This window comes from Entelurus aequoreus, linkage group LG11, assembly GCF_033978785.1.
Source record: "Entelurus aequoreus isolate RoL-2023_Sb linkage group LG11, RoL_Eaeq_v1.1, whole genome shotgun sequence".
Classification (NCBI taxonomy): domain Eukaryota; kingdom Metazoa; phylum Chordata; class Actinopteri; order Syngnathiformes; family Syngnathidae; genus Entelurus; species Entelurus aequoreus.
Genome location: NC_084741.1, coordinates 61,251,709 through 61,270,760, shown reverse-complemented (window position 1 = coordinate 61,270,760; position 19,052 = coordinate 61,251,709). Strand labels below are relative to the sequence as shown.

General features: G+C 38.9%; 1 protein-coding gene across 4 annotated transcripts in view; it reads right to left on the bottom strand.

Moving 5' to 3' along the window:
- ubr5 (ubiquitin protein ligase E3 component n-recognin 5) overlaps positions 1 to 19,052 on the bottom strand; it is a 66,945-nt gene that overhangs the window by 19,143 nt on the left and 28,750 nt on the right. For all 4 annotated transcript variants that reach the window (XM_062063707.1, XM_062063708.1, XM_062063710.1 and 1 more), the window contains exons 14-41: positions 17,942 to 18,126; positions 17,734 to 17,843; positions 17,140 to 17,252; positions 16,910 to 17,056; positions 16,725 to 16,836; positions 16,483 to 16,637; positions 16,211 to 16,411; positions 15,887 to 16,097; positions 9,612 to 9,738; positions 9,377 to 9,528; positions 7,981 to 8,076; positions 7,360 to 7,483; positions 7,170 to 7,267; positions 5,670 to 5,827; positions 5,493 to 5,584; positions 5,239 to 5,385; positions 4,970 to 5,088; positions 4,758 to 4,884; positions 4,431 to 4,560; positions 4,127 to 4,287; positions 3,801 to 4,040; positions 2,779 to 2,902; positions 2,559 to 2,670; positions 2,338 to 2,469; positions 1,680 to 1,937; positions 1,317 to 1,585; positions 880 to 1,091; positions 535 to 768 (exon numbers count right to left, since the gene is read on the bottom strand). In XM_062063707.1, the coding sequence (XP_061919691.1) occupies positions 535 to 768; positions 880 to 1,091; positions 1,317 to 1,585; positions 1,680 to 1,937; positions 2,338 to 2,469; positions 2,559 to 2,670; positions 2,779 to 2,902; positions 3,801 to 4,040; positions 4,127 to 4,287; positions 4,431 to 4,560; positions 4,758 to 4,884; positions 4,970 to 5,088; positions 5,239 to 5,385; positions 5,493 to 5,584; positions 5,670 to 5,827; positions 7,170 to 7,267; positions 7,360 to 7,483; positions 7,981 to 8,076; positions 9,377 to 9,528; positions 9,612 to 9,738; positions 15,887 to 16,097; positions 16,211 to 16,411; positions 16,483 to 16,637; positions 16,725 to 16,836; positions 16,910 to 17,056; positions 17,140 to 17,252; positions 17,734 to 17,843; positions 17,942 to 18,126 (4,346 nt within the window). The remainder of the gene's footprint in view (positions 1 to 534; positions 769 to 879; positions 1,092 to 1,316; positions 1,586 to 1,679; positions 1,938 to 2,337; positions 2,470 to 2,558; positions 2,671 to 2,778; positions 2,903 to 3,800; positions 4,041 to 4,126; positions 4,288 to 4,430; positions 4,561 to 4,757; positions 4,885 to 4,969; positions 5,089 to 5,238; positions 5,386 to 5,492; positions 5,585 to 5,669; positions 5,828 to 7,169; positions 7,268 to 7,359; positions 7,484 to 7,980; positions 8,077 to 9,376; positions 9,529 to 9,611; positions 9,739 to 15,886; positions 16,098 to 16,210; positions 16,412 to 16,482; positions 16,638 to 16,724; positions 16,837 to 16,909; positions 17,057 to 17,139; positions 17,253 to 17,733; positions 17,844 to 17,941; positions 18,127 to 19,052) is intronic.

Here is a 19,052-nt window from a genome sequence, read left to right as displayed (position 1 = left end):
GAGTACTGTATAGCACTTTATATTGTGTTAAATGTATACAAACCTTCAATAAAATGTGGACTTAAGTCAAGGCCGGAACCCATTTTGCATATTTACATGGTTTCCTATGGAAAAATTTGCTTCACTATACAAACTTTGCAATTTATGAACTCTGGGAACCAATTAAGTTCGTAAATCGAGGTCCCACTGTATATAAATATATAATTATTTTACTCTGTTATTTGAGACCTAGTTGCTAAAATGAAGCGACAAATATCAAACAAGATTTGCCAATAGGGCTGCTAAAAATCTGGTGCCAAAAAGGTTAACGGGGAAGCTAAATTAAACATTACAGCTACTACTAAAATTTTGGGTTACTTTCTTCTCCACATTGAATTCAGGTTTGTTTATTCATCATAGTGAGTTCAAATTAAAATGAACTAGACAAATCTTTCCACACTGGTATGGGAGACAACGTTACTCGGAAGCCAAGTGTGTGACGGCTATGCGATTGTGAATCAAAAAGCAAATGTGAGGCATGATATGCCCAGTTACCTCTTTCTATCCATCTGTGGGGTCTCCAGAGTGGTCTGCTGGTTCATGGCCTTAATCCAGTAGATTAGGGCCTGGAAAACATAGGCTACATGTTTCAGCGAGCAAACATCTAGCACTGGAAGCACATCTGAGTGCTCATCATTGTGGGAGCGCATGAGTGATAAGGCATAGTTTAGGAAGTCGCCTCGTGCAGACATCATGCCTTGGCGAGCTGTCAGCAGAGTGGCTGCTCTTCTGAAAAACAAAACAAGTGAGCCTCCTTTATATTTCACAAACCATTACACAGCTACATAAATAATTCCAAGGATGAGAATAGAATAAGGCTACTGTTTTTTTTTTTTGTACCTGCGGCCTTCTAGGGTGCGGAGGTTGGCCTCCTCCCGAGCAGTCATGCGTTCCCTGCGTGCTGAATGTTGAGAGGCGTGAAGCGGGTGACTAGGGTGACCAGGGTCTCCAGCAGATGACAATGCAGACCCATATCTCAACTGAGCCTCTGTGGAATCCATGATGGACACCATCCAGTTCCAGGTGGGTATTAACTTTTCCTCAACATAGTTCTGATTCAACAATAAAAAAATTGTACAATTTATAGAGCAGAACAGATCAAAAAGCTCAAGTAGCGAAAAACCTTCTGAAATGAAAGAATAACCAGGGTCTACCAAAACAAATATGATACTGATTAAACCAGTCTATATTGTGTCCTGTAATATGATGTGGTCAAAAATACTTAAAAAACATGAGGCACTTTACATAAATGTATTTCAAAAATTTCTATAGATCACCTGCAGGTTGACCGCATCCTGATAGGTAAGCTTCACAGAGGCAGGATACTGTGAGTAGACAAGGTGGTTGTACTTTGGAATCAAACTCATAAGGTCTGAGATCTGTCTGATGACAATACTGTAGGCCCGAGCTAGGCTGCTGGCAGATGTCAGATAGCTGCTGGAGTTGCTGGCCTCCAGAGCAGCAGCAGCTGCAGCAGCGCTAGAGGTGATTGCACTTGAGCGACGCAAGTTTGTTGGATCAATATATATGAGGCCAGTTGAGCTCGCTGTCAAAATAAAGACAAATATTATAGCCATTTGTGTTTGTTACGCAAGCGCAAAAATGCATTTGGCTAAAGAAGGGAAGAAATATCCACTGACCAGCTGATGCTGATGAACTGGGAGGAGCACTTCCAGCAGCCCTTTGGTTGTGAGTGTTTCTAACTGCCCATTGCATGGATCGAGGAGCCTGAGCTGCACTATTGGCATGGGACGCATTAGTTGTCCTTTCCAGCGGTTCATCGAACAGAAATGTTTCTGGGTCGACATCATCGCTTTGACTACTGCTGCTGTCAGAGTCACTGGAGTCATTGGACTGGGAGTCATCCTCTGAAAAGAAGGCAGGGACACTGCTTGCACCTTTAAAAACAATACACAGACAACAGGAAGTTATTGCTTATTTGCATCACTGTTTCTTTGTATTTCAAGTCAACTGTATGCATTTGGAAAAGTCACTTTTGCCCTGTCATCTCTATCTGTATAAAAGATCAAACAAAAATAAGATATGTGAAAGATACTCTACTCCCCGTAAATGAAACACATTGGGTATTCAGCTGGGAACCATTTTATCTGCTTTATCATTAGGTGTCAAAACATCCCACAACCAAAATGCTGACAAAAGCACTAGCATCTTTGAGAGGAGTGAATTAGTCAGCAATTTAAAAAGATACACCACAATGAAGCAGGTGATTTAAGAGAAATGTTGAAATCCCTTTCCATGAAAAAAGCTTATTTAGATGAGTCATTAATAAATACCAACCTGCTTCAGAACCAGCTGTGGCTGCTGTAACAACGCTCCTGCGGCCACTAGCATTATCTTGATTGCTGTGGTTGCTTTCACTATCGCTCTCCGTTTCTGCAGCTGCGAGAAGATCAAGTTCCATATCACTCCCTAAAAGAGACAAACATACAAAAAAATGCTTAAATTCTCTTTAGGTTATAGTTCCCAATTTGACTGTCAAGAAAAAGTCAGCGCCACACCATCTTCATCATGCTCATCATGCTGTCCTTCTGCCTCAGCATTTTCCTCTCCCTGCTCTTCTTGATCATCATGGTGGTCTTCCTCGCCCGCTACTCCCTCCACCACTTCAACCTGAGAGATAATCATTCATCACAGTTAAGTATTTCAACAGTTTCCATTCTTGGAGCCAACATGCAGTGAAATTAATTGGATATTCTGTTAAATGAGGCCTTAATGAACCTCTTCCACATCTGCTGATACGATGTCATCCTGTTCTTCATCTCTTCCTCTGACAGGCTGGGACTGGCCACTGTGCCGAGGTTGGGGGTTCCTGATGATATAAGAAGCGGTCGTCTGACTGGAACTTGGGAAAAAAGGAAAACATCTACTAAAATATTTTTGGGTGGTTTCATTGTCAAAACAGCTGGATTAGGAATGGGCAATATGGCCCAAAATTTATTTTACAATATATTGCAAAAACGATATGTATCACTGTAAACGGGTTACAAAGACTTAAATAATTAATATGCTAATACTGATATTACATTTTTTGTAAGACCAATGATTGATTACATTTTTCATCAAAATTACATTGAGACAAAAACACAGGAAGAGGTGTAACAATATCAATTACATTTTTTAATTATTTGCTACTATTGGCTCTGATTTAAACCTGTGTTTTTTTGCCCTAAAGGTGCTGCTTTGTCCAGGGACTTATTTCCTGAGTTAGTAAACAAAAACAAAAAAAACGACAAAATATTTTTTGACAATAAAAAATATTACTTTAACCACTGAAGTATTGGCCAAATACTGATACTATACTTGGTATCGTTACCGTCAATACTTGTATAGCTCACCAACCTGTTAAGAGTTAAGCTCTAGCTCAGCAGTTAGCATATCATCCTACTCTGTGTAGTGTAGCATGTTTAGCTATACCTTTCTCCTCAGTGATATGACATGTAACAAACATTTATTTGCCGCAATTGATACAAGGATTAGTGAATTGGAAGCAACTTCATACTGTGGAGGCACGTTTGCCGCTGGCTAGCTAGCAGGAATGCTACAAAGCGTTGAGGACGCTGTCAAATTTGTGAGACACAGCTAGTATGTGTCAACAAAATGCAATATCACAATATAACGTTAGTATTTACAACTATTGTCAGCCAATTTTATATCGTTTATACCGTCTATATCACCCCACCCTACAACATATGTCAGGAATAATTAATTTACACATAACACTTTGTTTGCAGAAAACGTACTTGCTGGACTGATCCGGTGAAGGTCTTGGAGGAAGTGGTTCAACAGAGAAGAGCTCCTCGCTGCCCTGAACAGCATCAATACTTGTACTAGCCAAAGTAAACGGGGCCGTTGGTCTTGCGATGCCCATCCGAACTGGAACGATCAGTGACTCTGCCACATTACAGAGCTCCTCCACAGCATAGGGAAGAAGAGCTTGGAAAACACGCCGGCATTTTCCAATGGGCTGAGGGATGAAGTTGCTATGTTGAAGAAAAGATACAGTCAGTGTGTCAGAAATCAGAGGCATAAAATAACTAATCAATTATTTAATTTTTTTCTTTCTTACTTTTTCTTCTTGGATGAGGCCATCTCCACACTGAGTATCACAAATACTCTGGATACAGAGCGAAGAAACCGCCTAGTGACGGTGACTGCCTCCTCTCTTCGACCAGGTGTGTACTTGACCTGCAGCTCCTTTACCAGTGTACCCAGTAAAGTGTCTATGAACTGACACAGGGGAGAAAAAGGATAAACTCTGTTCATTTGAAAGTTGTTTGAAATTATAAATATGTACAAAAAGGTTTGGTTTCACAATATGGCAGCAGAGGAGCAAAGTTATATGGTACTGGACAGCTGATGAGTGGACTTACAGTGATGTCAGGTGCACACTTGACAATAAGACAGTGGGTGAAACAGTCAAGGCGAATGGTGCCACTCTGCTGATTCAAATAAACTTGCTCTTCTGGGAGGAGGTGGGCAATTCTACTGCTTGCACTCAGACTAATAAACAACAAAAACAGAAAACAATTATTGGCTCAGGGAAACCAGCCCATGTGTGGTAACAATACTGTTCATCCAAAGCAAGGCTAAAACGTGATTAAAATAGTGTCATTATGATTGTACTTTATGACTGAAAACATATTTGCATACAGGCTGTTGAATATATTGCTGAAAGTCACAACAGGCTATTTGCTTACGGGTCTTTATTCTCTTGTGAACCAAACATGATCATAGACTTCAGGGCATTCCAGTCCTGCAGAACTCTCTCCAGAGCCAGCTGAGCAAAGCGAGGTGGCTCCAGGTCATGATCTGGCATATCAGAGTCTGAATAAAAAAAGGAAATATATGGATACAAAATAGTAGCGAGACAATTCTTTCAAATAAAAATGGTAGCTCATGGTGGACCGACCTTCTGCACTTGCAGCCTTGCGATTCCTGTCCTCTCTAATTCGTGGTGGTCTGTACTGACAGTGTTCAACACTCTGCCTGGCAACAGTCTGTACTAGGAACAGTAGGATATGCTCACCCCTGGTGATGAAAACAATTTGAATCAGAAATGTGTCCTACATAAATCAATTGTACTATTTTGAAAATTGACCTTGCAATTCAACCACAACTCGTATTACAAACCAAAAAAGATGTACTAATATCTAAGTTTATTGGCGATGGATAACTGACCTGCTATTTGGTGCTGTAACCAGGTTAGTGGTAGTAAGCAACCTGTATAGCAAATCTAGGCGAGCAGCCTTTTGGCCAGCAATCAGTGTTTTACACTTGCATTTCTCCCAGCAGTCACAGTACGCTGTTGGAGAGGTCCTCTTGAGTCTGACAAAAAAATTATTATCAACATGTGGTGGAGTGCAAAGCGGGATAAGTTTACAGTTAAGACATTTAAGAAGCTTAAAATAGCCACATTCAACACTAAGACTTACTTGCAGTCGTGTCCTTTGTGACACACCCTAGCACACTCAGTGCAGCAGCAAAGGGACTCAAGTAATCCACATGTCCGACACTCGAAGATGTCCTAAATACAAAGTCAGTGAGGGCTTTCTAGATAACATTCATGTGATTCAATTATACGCAGAGATTCCCCAAGTGTAAGGGCTAACCTGATTAATGTGTTCAGCTCCAGTCCAAGTAAAACTGCATGTGTCATTGCAGCAGAGGACATACAGGGGTGAATCGTCAGGGTTGGTCCCCAGGGGACAAATCATTTCCATGAAAACAGAGTCTGAATCCTCCTTCTCTGCAATGCCTGGATCACCCACTATGTGTTTAAGTCACAGGAGCAAAACACAAAAGGTAAATTGATGGCAATACAAATACATGACGACATAGGTCAGAAAACAGTCAGAAAGTTCATCACGGTATTATCATGAGTAGTGGAGCAAAATAGGCTAGGGTTCTCAAATTTCTGAGGAGTTATTCAGCTGCTATGACAACAGACAATATACTTAAATCTTGAAATGCTCTTTGACAGACTGAAGTAATTCCACAACAAATGAGAATGTGTCAGAGCCGGAAATTTTGTAGCTCAGTGAGAACTTTGCTAGCTAATTATCTCCTAAGGCCAAATGACTGAATGAAAAGACCGACCTTCCCACATACAGTACACTGCTTGGAACATGTTACAAAAAGACTGGAAGCTGACTGAAATGTTTTCTTTAAATGCTTTTAAATCTTAACAGAGAGCATTTGAAGCAGCCTCAGTTACCTGTGACTGTTTAACTTGATGCCCATCCTGACATATTAATGTGTAACGTGAATTTAATTTCATGTGTAACGTTGCTGCATCTTGGCCAGGACCCCCTTGAAAAATAGTTTTTTTTAATCTCAATAGGATTTTTTCCAGGTTAAATTAAAAAAATTAAATAAACCCAATTTTCACTGTGGCTGTTTCAGAATTATTTTAGGATAAGTTCCAGCAGAACTTTTCTTTTTGATGATCAAAATGCCACAGGGTTGCCGAGCAAGAGCAGTTTTTTTGGTTATCGCCTGGCTCCCAGTGCTGTGCCAATAAGCCAAGTCTTTGCAAAATAGGTAACCTTCATTTTAATTACTCTAATGTTGTGCGACAGAGCGCTATTGCGCCGACATTTGTTACTTGAATATTACACAATAATAGCTGTCAGTGGTTTTAATTAATTAGCCGACAGTTGCCAAATTCTGCAGAGAGAATGCGAATTTTCAAAAGAAAAGCTCTCGTGTTAACTGCAACCCAGAAAACTAACGATTTCGTTCTGACATTTGACAAAACAAATACAATAACCGTGCAGCTCACAATGATCTCCAGATCGGAGATCTAACCTGGTGACGCAACGACACATGGACAATGAAAGTGGTGCATACTCAGTTTGCGGTTGGAGCAGTCTTTGAACAGACTCGATTCCGCCCCCACCTTAAACCATCACCAGCACTTTAGGTTTGCAACAGTGGATCATTTTTAACTACTTTGCACTGAAGAAACTATACTGAAAAAAATAACATACAATATACAACAGCTACATTTAAATCATGTGTCAATGACCTTTGCTTAGGAGCTGATTCTATTCTTTCCAAATGGCATTTAAGTGCCACAAGTAATGCAGCAATTCAACATATTAGCATACCTTTAGCCATTTTCTGTGCTGCCTCCAGCACAGTGATGGCTGCAGGGTAGGCTCTCCCACTGACTGCCAGCATAAAAGGGGTCATTCCTCGGGCATCCCTAGAAAAACCACAAATAAATTCATGTAAATGTGCCAAAAATATTTAAAATAAAAAGGCTTGATGTTTCTTCAGACAAAAAAAAAATCATACTTAGCAGACAGCAGTTCACGTAGATGTGGCCTCAGAACAACACTGTCACACATCAGCTTCAGAATAAGGTGGGCATTGGCCTTCCGGTCTTTGGATTCGACCACAGATGGTTCCATGGATGGTCCTGATCATATTTAAAAACACATTTGAAACAAAACAAAAACCCAAACATGTCCACATACAGGGATAACACCTAAAACTAAACATTTTAAAGATTATATTTTTCTCTTGAGAAACACAGTAACAAACATTTGTTACCAAAAAAAGCTCTAATTTTAAAATCAGCTGTCCAGTTCAATGCGCATCATGTACATGGTCAAAACTGTGAGGAAAAAGGTCTTACTCTCAAAACAATGGTCAGACTGTAATATGTATGTACACGACTATTTTTACAACCCATTGGCAAAAAGATTTTAAAGTGAAATTCATCTTGCAATAAATAATATAATTATAAAGATGCGCCATGAAACAACAAGCGTATCTCAAAGAATTGTCATTAGACTGGTTTGTCATGACATTGGTTTTAATGCAAAGCCAATGCAATAGCACAACTAAACCTGAAATACAGTGAACTAATAACGTTCACTGTATTTTTACTATTTCATGAAGCTTCTAGGAGACCTGGTATGGTAGAGGTGCTAGGTCCCTGGCTGGTCCCAGTCGAGGCTGTTGCTAGTGAAGCCACAGGTGGTGCTAGAATGAAGTCAATATCACCATCTGTTAAGAGAAGATCGACAATAGTGTAAGAAAAAAAAAAAAGTATGTGCTAGTTTTGTTTTTTATTTATCCCAACAATCACAATCCCCCAATTTTTGTTGTAAAGTTTATACAAACTGTCAAAAATCGTAATTATTTCTCCCAACAAATATTTGTTGAATAATGGCCATTGGTCATGAATATTGTTCAATTGGTCTTATACTAATTGTTAGGCAATGAAAGGATGTTACAAAAAAGAAAGGGGGGAGAACATCTCTCTGGACAATGCAATATTTCGGATCTACAGAACATGCTCATCTTTAAAGCTCTTGGCAAAGACGGTCGCAACCCCTCCCCTCTCCGTGTCGGCCCTGCTTGCCTCTTTGTCCCATCCAGTCTTGTTTAACTTTGTTGCCTCTTTTTGCACAGCCCTCCAAAATCTAAACAATGGAATTGATCCACTGGCCTTTCAAAAAATTGACAAGATCTCGGGTTCTGTCCTGTCGGAACTGTTGTTGCTGGACACGTGACGGACTCTTGGGAGAAGCGGAGAACCGCGTGCCTGGCGACCCTTTCAGTCGAGGACGTTGACGATATCTACCTATTCGGAATCATGATAATAGTACATCTGCTGATTGGAGTAAGCGTTCCCCTCAGTCGTGACACCGTAGTGGCGACCCATCAATGTTCCTGTTCGGTCTACCTGTACAATGTTTGTCTAATCTTGAACAAGTTTGTGGAGAAAATTTAAATTCTGTTGTACTTGTCCAACGAAAATAAAGAGCATATCATACATGTAATGTAATGACAAAGTAACCGACTCTGAAATACAGACAGAATACATGCTGATAGTGCTATATTGTCACATTAAGGCAAAGGTTTGCGATGTGGCTTAATGTTTCATACAATAAACATGTTTGTCAAAAACATGCACATTTTGTAATGTGCATTTCAAACATGGCAAGCTAAGCCTTATGCAGTAGAGCCTTCCTTTTTCCAGTGACACACTTAGGACAGTTAACTAAAAGCTCCAAAACATTTCATGGAAAAAGCTTATTTTTTCCACATTTATAACATAAGACTTATGATTTGCATTGGTCAAATTGAATTATTACAATTATTTGATCATTAAATACTGACATAGGTGAATAGGTTGTTTACAGATTATGATCCAAATATGTGGCTGATTAGCATTCCACGTATACAGCCCATAGAATAAAAATAAAGTCACATCAGGGTTTTCCATTATATTGAATATAGAAGCCAGCTAAAGTGAATTTTTGATGCATATCAGAGTATATAATCCATTCAAAGCACACACCAGGGTCCATGGGTGGGGGGTCAGGAACCCAACTTGGTGGGGCAATTGGAGGTGACACAGGGTCCTGGTGGTCGCTTGAGGATGGGCCTGACTCATGGCGGCCAAGGCCGGCGGCTCTTAGAGAGCGTCGCATCATTTCTCTCAGCCGAAGTCTTAAATAAGACACAAAAAAAGGAAGTGTTAAACAAAAGCAAAAGCATTATTCTTTCATTCTATTGAACAATAAATCCCTCACCCTCTGCTACTAGAGGAGCCAGTCCTGTTTCCAGAGCTGTTGCTGGAGACCACAGAGATGGCATTTGCAATGGCCTCCACAGCAGACAAGCGCTCAGCAAATGTGTTCCGCTCTGACCTTTCAGCCTCTGAAATTGAATAATGGTTGTTTAGCATTAGCAGGCCGCTCAAGAATGGTACACAGGTTCAAAAGAAAACAAATGTTTTGAATATTTTAAAATCATAAATGCTTCAGTTATTCACAATTCACATTAGGTTATTGGCCACAGAGAACAAATGAGAGCTTTACCAATCAAATCTATAAATGTAAATTAACATACTTTTTTAGTTGTAAATTAAGGATTTAAATAATGACAACCTGGATGAATGAAAACCTTCATAGGTATTAAACTACTATAGTAGTTTGTAGTAAATTTTATACCTGCAACAATGTATCCATAATTTAATTAGAAGCTTTCATTTACTGTATATTCTTTTGATTGTTTAATAAGAATAACCAATAAAACTTGACAAAAGCCGGACCCATGGAGTGCCAGGTACTTTAAACAAACATGAACATAGTTTCTGCACAGCCACTACAATAGAGCGCACAAGATAGCAGTGGCTGTGATCAGTGAGGAGTTTTTATTTATATATTTATTATGTATTAATGCATGTTAAATGTGGAATTTTAATGTCGATGACGTGCATTTAACAGAAAAAAGGTATGAAGGTTACAGCAAGTAGAAAAATTGCTTAGCCAGTTTCCCTAAAATATGTATTGAGGCTATAAATTGCATTGTATTCGATTAATCAAACTACTCAATAAGATTACTCGATTAAGGCTATAAAGTGTGTTTTATCAGATTATTTGATTAATCTAACAAACTAATCAATACATTACTCAATTCGTAGAACAAGCCATAACAGCAGCCCTAATACATTCTTCATTGTTTGACCCCATTTACTCTGCAAACCAAATTAGATTTTTTTTCTGCCCTCAAATGAAACGGATCAGATTTTTTTTTGCCAGTCTAAACACTCCAAAGTGCTTCAAAACTGATCAATATAAATATGAAAATATAGTTTCCAATCATTTCTAGAACTCTCTTTTTTGCATGATAGAGTGATTGGAGCACATACTTGTTTGTCACAAAAAACACTCATGAAGTTTGGTTCTTTATGAATTTATTATGGGTCTACTGAAAATGTGACCAAATCTGTTGGGTCAAAAATATACACATAGCTACATACAATATACATTTTGGTGATGTAGAAAAGTTAAAATCCAAATCAAATTAGCTTCATTGCATGGCCTCTTAACTTCATGTGAGTGATTATGATTGACGACACCTGTTGACTTCTCTGAGCCCATTTCAATAGGGCTCATGTGATGCAGTCATTAGACTCGGTTACAAACGCAACAATGGGAAAGTCAAAGGAACTCAGCACAGATCTGAAAAAACGAATCATTGACTTGAACAAGTCAGGAAAGTCCCTTGGAGCCATTTCAAAGCAGCTTAAGGTCCCAATTAGTGTCTGCACACTTGGGACAATTGTTCGCAAGTATAAAGTGCATAGCACAGTTTTGTCACTGCCACGCTCAGGAAGAAAACCCAAGCTATCACCTGCCGCTGAGAGAAAATTGGTCAGGATGATCAAGAGTCAACCGAGAACAACCAGGAACAAGCAGGTCTGCAATGAATTGAAAGCTGCTGGAACACAGGTGTTAGTGTCCAGTCAAGTGTGTTTTGCATCGCCGTGGACTGAGAGGCTATCATGCAAGAAGGAAGCCCTTGTCCAGAAGCGACACCTTAAAGGCCTACTGAAACCCACTACTACCGACCACGCAGTCTGATAGTTTATATATCAATGATGAAATCTTAACATTGCAACACATACCAATACGGCCGGGTTAACTTATAAAGTGCAATTTTAAATTTCCCGCTAAACTTCCGATTGGAAACGTCTATGTATGATGACGTATGCGCGTGACGTCACGACGGCAACTGAAGTATTCGTCCACAATGTGTCACCATACAAACTGCTCTGTTTTCATCGAACAATTCCACAGTATTCTGGACATCTGTGTTGGTGAATCTTTTGCAATTTGTTTAATGGACAATGGAGACAGAAAATAAGAAAGTTGTAGGTGCGATCGGTGTATTAGCAGCGGACTACAGCAACACAATCAGGAGGTTGGGTTGTGTTTGAGCTAGATACAAGACGCACTACTGTGAGTACAGCTTTGGCTTCCAAACATTAGATCGCTTGCCCGTACGTGCGTGTCGCTATGTGCATGTCACGTACGTAACTTTGGGGAAATATATGTTTCTTGCCGACTCTGATGGCGGCCGGGGTGTCGTCGAAAGCTACAACGCCCCCCGCCGCTCCGTAGTTAGCTTCAATTGTTAAGCTTCGCCAAGCTGGAAATTATTAACCGTGTATTTACATGTTCATGGTTTAATAGTATTGTTGATCTTCTGTCTATCCTTCCAGTCAGGTTTTTTTTTTAATTTTGTTTCTATCTGCATTTGAGCCTGATGCTATCACGTTAGCTACGTAGCTAAGTTAGTTAGCTTCAATTGTTAAGCTTCGCCAAGCTGGAAATTATTAACCGTGTATTTACATGTTCATTGTTTAATAGTATTGTTGATCTTCTGTCTATCCTTCCAGTCAGGGTTTTTTTTAAATTTTGTTTCTATCTGCATTTGAGCCCGATGCTATCACGTTAGCTCCGTAGCTAAAGTGCGTCAACGATGTATTGTCGAGGAGATAAAAGTCACTGTGAATGTCCGTTTCACGTTCTCGACTCTCATTTTCAAGAGGATATAGTATCCGAGGTGGTTTAAAATACAAATCCGTGATCCACAATAGAAAAAGGAGAGTGTGTGGAATCCAATGAGACCTTGTACCTAAGTTAAGGTCAGAGCGAAAAAAGATACACCCTGCACTGCCTCTCTTGTCCTTCACTCTAACGTTCCTCATCCACGAATCTTTCATCCTCGCTCAAATTAATGGGGTAATCGTCGCTTTCTCGGTCCGAATCTCTCTCGCTCCATTGTAAACAACGGGGAATTGTGAGGAATCCTTCCTCCTGTGACGTCACGCTACTTCCGGTATAGGCAAGGCTTTTTTTTTTTATCAGCGACCAAAAGTTGCGAACTTTATCGTTGTTGTTCTATACCAGGGGTCACCAACGCGGTGCCCGCGGGCACCAGGTAGCCCGTAAGGACCAGATGAGTAGCCCGCTGGCCTGTTCTAAAAATAGCTCAAGTAGTAGCACTTACCAGTGAGCTGCCTCTATTTTTTAAATTGTATTTATTTACTAGCAAGCTGGTCTCGCTTTGCTCGACATTTTTAATTCTAAGAGAGACAAAACTCAAATAGAATTTGAAAATCCAAGAAAATATTTTAAAGACTTGGTCTTCACTAACTGACAAAGAAACAGATAACAGATTTGGTGTCCAGTTCAAAGTGTGACATGATTTATTTAAACATTTGAGAGTTGACTTTTGTATTTTACATGAGTTATTTGTACAAACGTGGTGCAAAGTAATTCATGATTTGTTAAAAAATGTTAGTGGCTAGCTAGTTAAAATGGGATATTGTGATTTCAAAAGACTGTCTTAGAAGTGATCATTTGAAAATGTTCAATTTGAAAAATGTGCACTTATAGAAAAAATATAAAAATAAAGTGTTGCATATTGATATTTATCTGTTTCTATATATATTGATCATTAAGGTGATCAGTGTTTCCACAAAGATAAATATCATTAATTATTAATAATAACATAGAGTTAAAGGTAAATTGAGCAAATTGGCTATTTCTGGCAATTTATTTAAGTGTGTATCAAACTGGTAGCCCTTCGCATTAATCAGTACCCAAGAAGTAGCTCTTGGTTTCAAAAAGGTTGGTGACCCCTGTTCTATACTAAATCCTTTCAGCAAAAATATGGCAATATCGCGAAATGATCAAGTATGACACACAGAATGGATCTGCTATCCCTGTTTGAATAAAAAAAAAATATTTTCAGTAAGCCTTTAAGGATCATTTGAAAGTTTGCTGCTGATCACATGGAAGACCTTCTGGAGGAAAGTTCTGTGGTCAGATGAAACAAAAATTTAGCTGTTTGGTCACAATACCGAACAATATGTTTGGAGGAGAGAAGGTGAGGCCTTTAATCCCAGGAACACCAATCCTACCGTCAAGCATGGTGGTGGTCGTATTATGCTCTGGGCCTGTTTTGCTGCCAATGAAACTGGTGCTTTACAGTGAGTAAATGGGACAATGAAAAGGAGGATTATCTCCAAATTCTTCAGGACAACCTAAGATCATCAGCCCGGCGGTTGGGTCTTGGGCACAGTTGGGTGTTCCAACAGGACAATGACCCCAAACACACGTCAAAAGTCTTAAAGGAATGGCTAAATCAAACTAGAATTAAGGTTTTAGAATGGCCTTCCCAAAGTCCTGACTTAAACCTCATTGAGAACATGTGGACAATGCTGAAGAAACAAGTCCATGTCAGAAAACCAACAGATTTAGCTGAACTGCACCAATTGTGTCAAGAGGAGTGGTCAAAAATTCGACCAGAAGCTTGTGGGTGGCTACCAAAAGCGCCTTATTGCAGTGAAACTTGCCAAGGGACAAATATTAACTTTGCTGTATGTATACTTTTGACCCAGCAGATTTGTTCACATTTTCAGTAGACCCATAATAAATTCATAAAAGAACCAAACATCATGAATGTTTTTTGTGAAAATCATCCATCCATTCATCCATTCATTTTCTACCGCTTGTCCCTATCTACCACAAAAAAATAAGAGTTGTAGAAATTATTGGAAACTCAAGACAGCCATGACATTATGTTCTTTACAAGTTTATGTAAACTTTTGACCACGACTGTATACATGTTAATACAGTATATTCATATATATATATAGTCATACATATATATTTTCACATGTATTCATACATAAAAATACAACTTTTGATCACATTTACTAGTTAGATTGCATTTTTTTTAAATACATCCGTTTGAAGGAAATTACAGTCCTCCCTCGCCACACCACACTTCAAATATTTCAGTTTCACCACTTTGCATATTTCTTTTTTTTTGTTAAGCATATTCTACAACATTTTCACCCCCAAATTAAGCATTTCAAACATATATATATATACAGTGGGGCAAAAAAGTATTTAGTCAGCCACCCATTGAGAATCAATGGGTGGCTGACTAAATACTTTTTTGCCCCACTGTATATATATATATATACATACAGTATATATATATATATATATATATATACATTTTTTTTTTTTTGGGTTAGTTTTTTTTTTCATTTACTTTTTTGTTTCAAAGAAATAGCAATTGTTGAAGGAGCGGAATTGACACTGTGGTGTATTTGCTTGCATGTTACATACATTGTGTACCGGTAAGTTGTTTAAGTGAGTTGAAAAATAAAGTTAAAGTAGATCCACACTGATGTCTGTGCCTCCTTTACTTAACAACCATAAAAAGATTAAAACCCTGCCAAATATAATAGACTACATATATATATCCATTCATACATTTTATTACTTGATCTTATTTTCACATAAAAAAACACATTTTTAAAGTGTGGCGACCTATTTTATTGTGTAGTAGTAGTAGTAGTAGCCACTTTCTTGTTCATTTACAGAATTTGTTAAACTTTTTTCTTCACTTTATCAAACTTTGCATGCAAGTGATGTCAGACCACATTGGGGCCTGTGCGCGTTTATACTGGAGTCTGATAAAGATCAAATTTTACTTGCAATGTATACAGTTAACTGGGAAAAAATCCTATTTTGAAAAAAAAATTATTTGGGCCACTTTGGCCTGAAGTGTAAACATAGTTTTTGATACAATATTTGTTATGTACAACTTCATTTTTCTCATTTAAAAGCAAGTTAAATGTTAAAATGCTGTGTTGTTTTTTGGGGCCCAGAACGGAATGATGGTATTTCAATTAATTTCAATGGGGGAAAATTATTTGAAATCTGAGTATTTTGGGTTACGACTTCACTGAAACAAACATTTAAGATGAGGTACTGCTATATTACATGATGTCCCTAATGTAACTTTTTAAAACATGTCTGAAACAAATGTAAACGATTCTCCCCTTTTACAAAAATGTAAATCATCTGATCAATCTTTCAGATTAATTTACAAGAATAAATATACCTTCTATTCGAAAGTTAGCTTTTCATTTTGTATTTTACTCTTTCTGCCAAAACATGTCTACCAAATAGTGAGTGCCTAATACCAAGCTTACCTTCCTCCTCTTTGGTTTCTTTGTTACTAACAGGGAAGCAAACGGAGACAGCAGCATGCAGAATGTTGCGGTTTCCGTCACAGCGGTGGCCTAGAAGTGCGCCGAGGGCATGGGTGCCCTGATCAAACAGGAAAGCTTGTTCAAGATTCACCAAATACTGCCGACACGCTTCGTAGTCACAACGCAAAACATGCTGCATCAGCATCTGCTTCTAAATAAGACAAAAAAAAGAGGATTCGTCACATTTTTGAAAGAGACCTGCAAATTTGAATAGTGTATTGCAATTTTAGACAAGCATATCAACATGTAAAATACCATGTTTACCTCAACAGCCATAATTATAATAGCAGCTTTCTTTTTAATGGTAGAGTTTAGAGAGGGAATATTGGCAAGAGAATGCACCCCCATTCCTAGGCTATTTATTGGTGGCAGATCCAGCCAATCAGGATCTCTAATTCCACCCATGCAGTCTTTTGCCATTGGGTAGATAGTGCCATTTCCATCTCGAAGAATGACTGGAGATTCCTACAGAACACATTTTTTCAAGTGTCAGGTATTTTTTTAAAGCACACCACTCATTAAGGAGGTCATCTTACCTGTCCTGCAGTAAAGATGGCCACATTGCGCTCACTCTGTCCCAGGAAGGCCATGTTGCTAGTAGGGAAGTTATTTTCCTGCTCCGCTTTTCCGGTGGCCAGGTCAAAGATACAGTACCTAACCCAGTTACCAGTTTTCAGCACTGCATGAACTCCTGGAGGGTGGAAATATAAAGTAAGGCCGCATACATAGACACAATTGATAAAACATGTATATAAAATAAAAAGTACAAATGACAAACCTTTGGAGTCAACATTAACAGCTAAGATCTCTGCCTTTTCTGGGATACAGAGCTTTTTGGGTGTGCGCTGAAAACAGTCAGGAACCTTTGGAGTACCACCAGTTTTGACCACCTAGTTTTGACCAAGCAAATGAGCAAGTACTTCAATTATTTATCAGAACAGTTTTATCAGTTTGCGTATTTACCTGAAGTTCATCTATCCTAAGAAGCCTACAGTCCTGCAGCAGTGAAGAGGGGTCTGAGTCAGCGGGGGCAGTGGTCGTCTGGTTGCTCATGCTGCTCGATGTTCCTGGAAACTTTACAGCAACATATGCACCATCCACTTTCAGCACCTAAACAATTGTGAGAATTGGAATATATTCAAATTAATAATGAAACAACTTGTAACATGCAGTAACATTTAACATCAACCCACCTTTCCCACAGGGACATTCTTAACATCCTCCACAAACACCACCTCTCTAAGAAGCCATTGCTCTTCGTTCACTTTCTCCTCTTCCTTTGGGGCCGGGGTGGAGCGTCTTCGCTCTGTAATCCATACAGTGTTTGTTGTAGCAGCATAATGAAAAAAGATATGATTGTGACGATGCAATTAAGCCAATTTTGTACCAGGGTGTGGCGTTTCGCATACGATTTATACTATCAGAAATTACAGTAATTAGAGCAACAACAAAAAAAATAGAAAAATGCCATCTGCACTGGTTGCCAACTTGTATAACTTATATTTACTTGCAAGGTATTAGAACCTGTGGTGTGCAATAAACCAACAACAATTGTTTAAAAAGATCAACAAATTGAATATTTACTGTCATTTTTTAAAAATTGTCTATATACTGAAAGTTTGTATATTTTAAAAATAAATGCCATTTAAAATGCAGCTGGAATCATTTTAAATGTGCAACTGTATGTACACAGCCAACGGTGCAACTTGCTGATAAAAGCCTGTGCATGGTGCAAGGACTTGAGGGCTCCCGAGAGAAGCAGAGAAGCAAGCAAAAAACGGACATACTGTATGGCAGTGAGGCGCTGCTAGCAATGGAGGAAGTATCACTGCATGTAGAAGCTGGGGAAGGTGGCGGACCCATTTCAGTCTTTACCAGTTCAGGTTTGCTTTCAGTCCTAATGGGGAGAATTGTTTAGGAGGTCCATATGCTTTATTTTTAACTGACAAAAAAAACAACTTAAAACTGAAAAATTGGGTTGAAAAAAAGACTGACTTGGTTTCTTGGGTTTTAGTGGTCTTCTCCATGTTCTTTAGGCTTTCTGGGGAGCGCAGCTGAAACCTGCAGCTGTCATTCATGTTCCACACAGACTCCAACAAGACGCCAACTTTTGGAATCCCAGCACTGACTGAAAAGGCCACTGCCCCAGCATGGTAGAGTGGGTTATTCCTCAAGCATACCTGAGGAAAGAGGTGGATTTGTCAAAAGTACCAACGATCAGGATAGTTAAAGCCATTCATTTACATGTGGCGACCAGCCACAAATAAATTTGGTGCTACCCGTTTGCCTTTGATTAGAGTTTCTGTACCCATTCCTGGTCATCGGCAACTCACTCTTGTTTGTGATATTTGCGACAGAGGAACGTTCATTTGTATTTCTAAACAGCTTTTCATGTTTACTTTTTATCTCTCCAATGTTATTTCTCTCTCCTACAGCAACTTTATCCCGTGGTTTAAAGTTGGTTGATTGTGTCGTTTGTATTTATTATGGATTTTGCAATTGTGCTCTAGCTGAAATGTATGATATTGAAATGCGAAGGAGAGAAAATCAGAGATACATTGTCAAGACGCTTTCTTAACAAGCGGTAAACTCAGGGAGTCAAAACACATATATAAGAGTTGCTGCTCGTTACACACACACACACACACACACACACACACACACACACACACACACACACACACACACACACACACACACACACACACACACACACACACACACACACACACACACACAGACACACACACAACAGCACCCCTTCTTAAAAGGCACACAGACATGCATATCACAGATATTACACTTGTGTCTTGTGGCGCTTGTTATCTTTCTCGACCACCGAAGATATCCACAATTTTGGCTTTGATTGCGCCACAAATGGGAAAAAAAGTTAACGTTTAACATCTTTATTACTAAAATTGCTAAACTTCATATAAAGTCTACCACTTTTCAATGCAATGTTTCTCTTTTTCCAGTATTGATAAAATCGATGGATTCCCTTTTAAAATGATATTGATCGATATCTATCTCTTGAAAGGCAAACTTGCAGAGCACAGATTGATATACCGGGTATTTGAAATTTAGGAATATACATCGATATATTGAT